Source organism: Poecilia latipinna, unplaced genomic scaffold (assembly GCF_001443285.1).
Source record: "Poecilia latipinna isolate Pla-1442-1.1 unplaced genomic scaffold, P_latipinna-1.0 Scaffold2604, whole genome shotgun sequence".
Lineage (NCBI taxonomy): Eukaryota > Metazoa > Chordata > Actinopteri > Cyprinodontiformes > Poeciliidae > Poecilia > Poecilia latipinna.
In genome coordinates, this window is record NW_015115220.1 from 79,157 (window position 1) to 80,470 (window position 1,314).

Consider the following 1,314-nt stretch of genomic DNA (forward strand, 5'->3'; position numbering starts at 1 on the left):
GACCCGGTTCCTCCTGATTCTGACCCGAATCCTCCTGGTTCAGATCCAGATCCTCCTGGTTCAGACCTGGATCCTCCTGGTTCAGACCCGGATTCTCCTGGTTCAGACCCGGTTCCTCCTGATTCTGACCCGAATCCTTGTGGTTCTGACCCGGAACCTCGTGGTTCTCACCCGGAACCTCGTGGTTCTGACCCGGATCCTCCTGTTCCCCTCAGAGACTCCAGTGATGATGAGCAGCTCACCCTGTGGTCAGCGTCCCGCCTCCCGGCCCGCCTCCCGGCCCGGTCGGAGATGCAGAGTAGAACCTTGCCTGCCAGAGGTTCGCAGGTCCAGGACCAGGACGACAGCAGTGACTTCGACATCGTTCACAGGTAAGAACTGGTCAGGTAAAGTTCCTCCCACTGCTCTGATCCTCCATTTTAAACCCCTGAACGTCTGTTTTCCCACTCTGTCTGCTGTCAGTGAAGCAGACGTGGCGTACCAGGACCGGTCCGGGTCTTCGGACTCCGACAGCGACTCCGACTTGTCAGAAGCCCTCGCTGAGATCAGAGTTCAGACTCCGGGTCGTCATGGAAACCAACAGTCTAGTGTTGCAATAAACTGAATGTTATGAATAATAAATATATTTTTACCTTCAGCTGAACTCCGTATAACGACCGAATGTTGCCACATTAAAACATTATTTTAATCCTCTCATGAGCTCCTGGAGTCGTTCAGGTGGATCTGAATCCATGTTGGGAAAAGTCGCTCCTGTTGGTTCTGATCCGACCCGGTTTGGATTCTGGACTCTTCTTTGTTTCAGAGTTCTGGACGTGTGAGAAGAGGAAACCAGAGCTCTGCTTACAGCTGCTGCTGATTCCTGTGATGCTGATAATTTACCAAAATAAAGTGAAACTGAACTGAAAGACAAACGGCGGGAAAAATCCCAGATCTGGATCCAGTCAGTTTGTTTTCAAGTTTAATAAACAAAAATCTGTTTAAAATTTCTTCAGCTTAGAAGCTATTTTAAGACAAACACCAACTTAATGAAGAAGAAATGATCTGCACAGTTTGCTCTAGGAAAACGGCAAATCCAGATTTTTGTAAAGATTCAGAGCTCAGTAAGGTTAAACTGGGGAATTCATGCTAAAGCTACTAATGTTGCACCAGTTAAATTAAACCAGTAGAATCCTGTCAGAAACATGCACAACATGTTCAGAAGGAAAATGGACACCTTCTTTCAGTTAAAAAAAATAAATTATATATATATATACTCACTGATCCACACCACCAGGATCTACAGCACTGACATTGGGATGTCATTCGGACTAGAGA

The 1,314-nt window shown here is 46.9% G+C and overlaps 1 protein-coding gene across 3 annotated transcripts in view; it reads left to right on the plus strand.

The window, feature by feature from the left end:
• dcst2 (DC-STAMP domain containing 2) overlaps window positions 1-643 on the plus strand; it is a 14,013-nt gene extending 13,370 nt beyond the window's left edge. For all 3 annotated transcript variants that reach the window (XM_015020555.1, XM_015020558.1, XM_015020556.1), the window contains exons 14-15: window positions 216-371; window positions 463-643. In XM_015020555.1, the coding sequence (XP_014876041.1) occupies window positions 216-371; window positions 463-604 (298 nt within the window). In that variant the 3' untranslated portion in view covers window positions 605-643. The remainder of the gene's footprint in view (window positions 1-215; window positions 372-462) is intronic.
• Window positions 644-1,314: the final 671 nt, after the last annotated feature.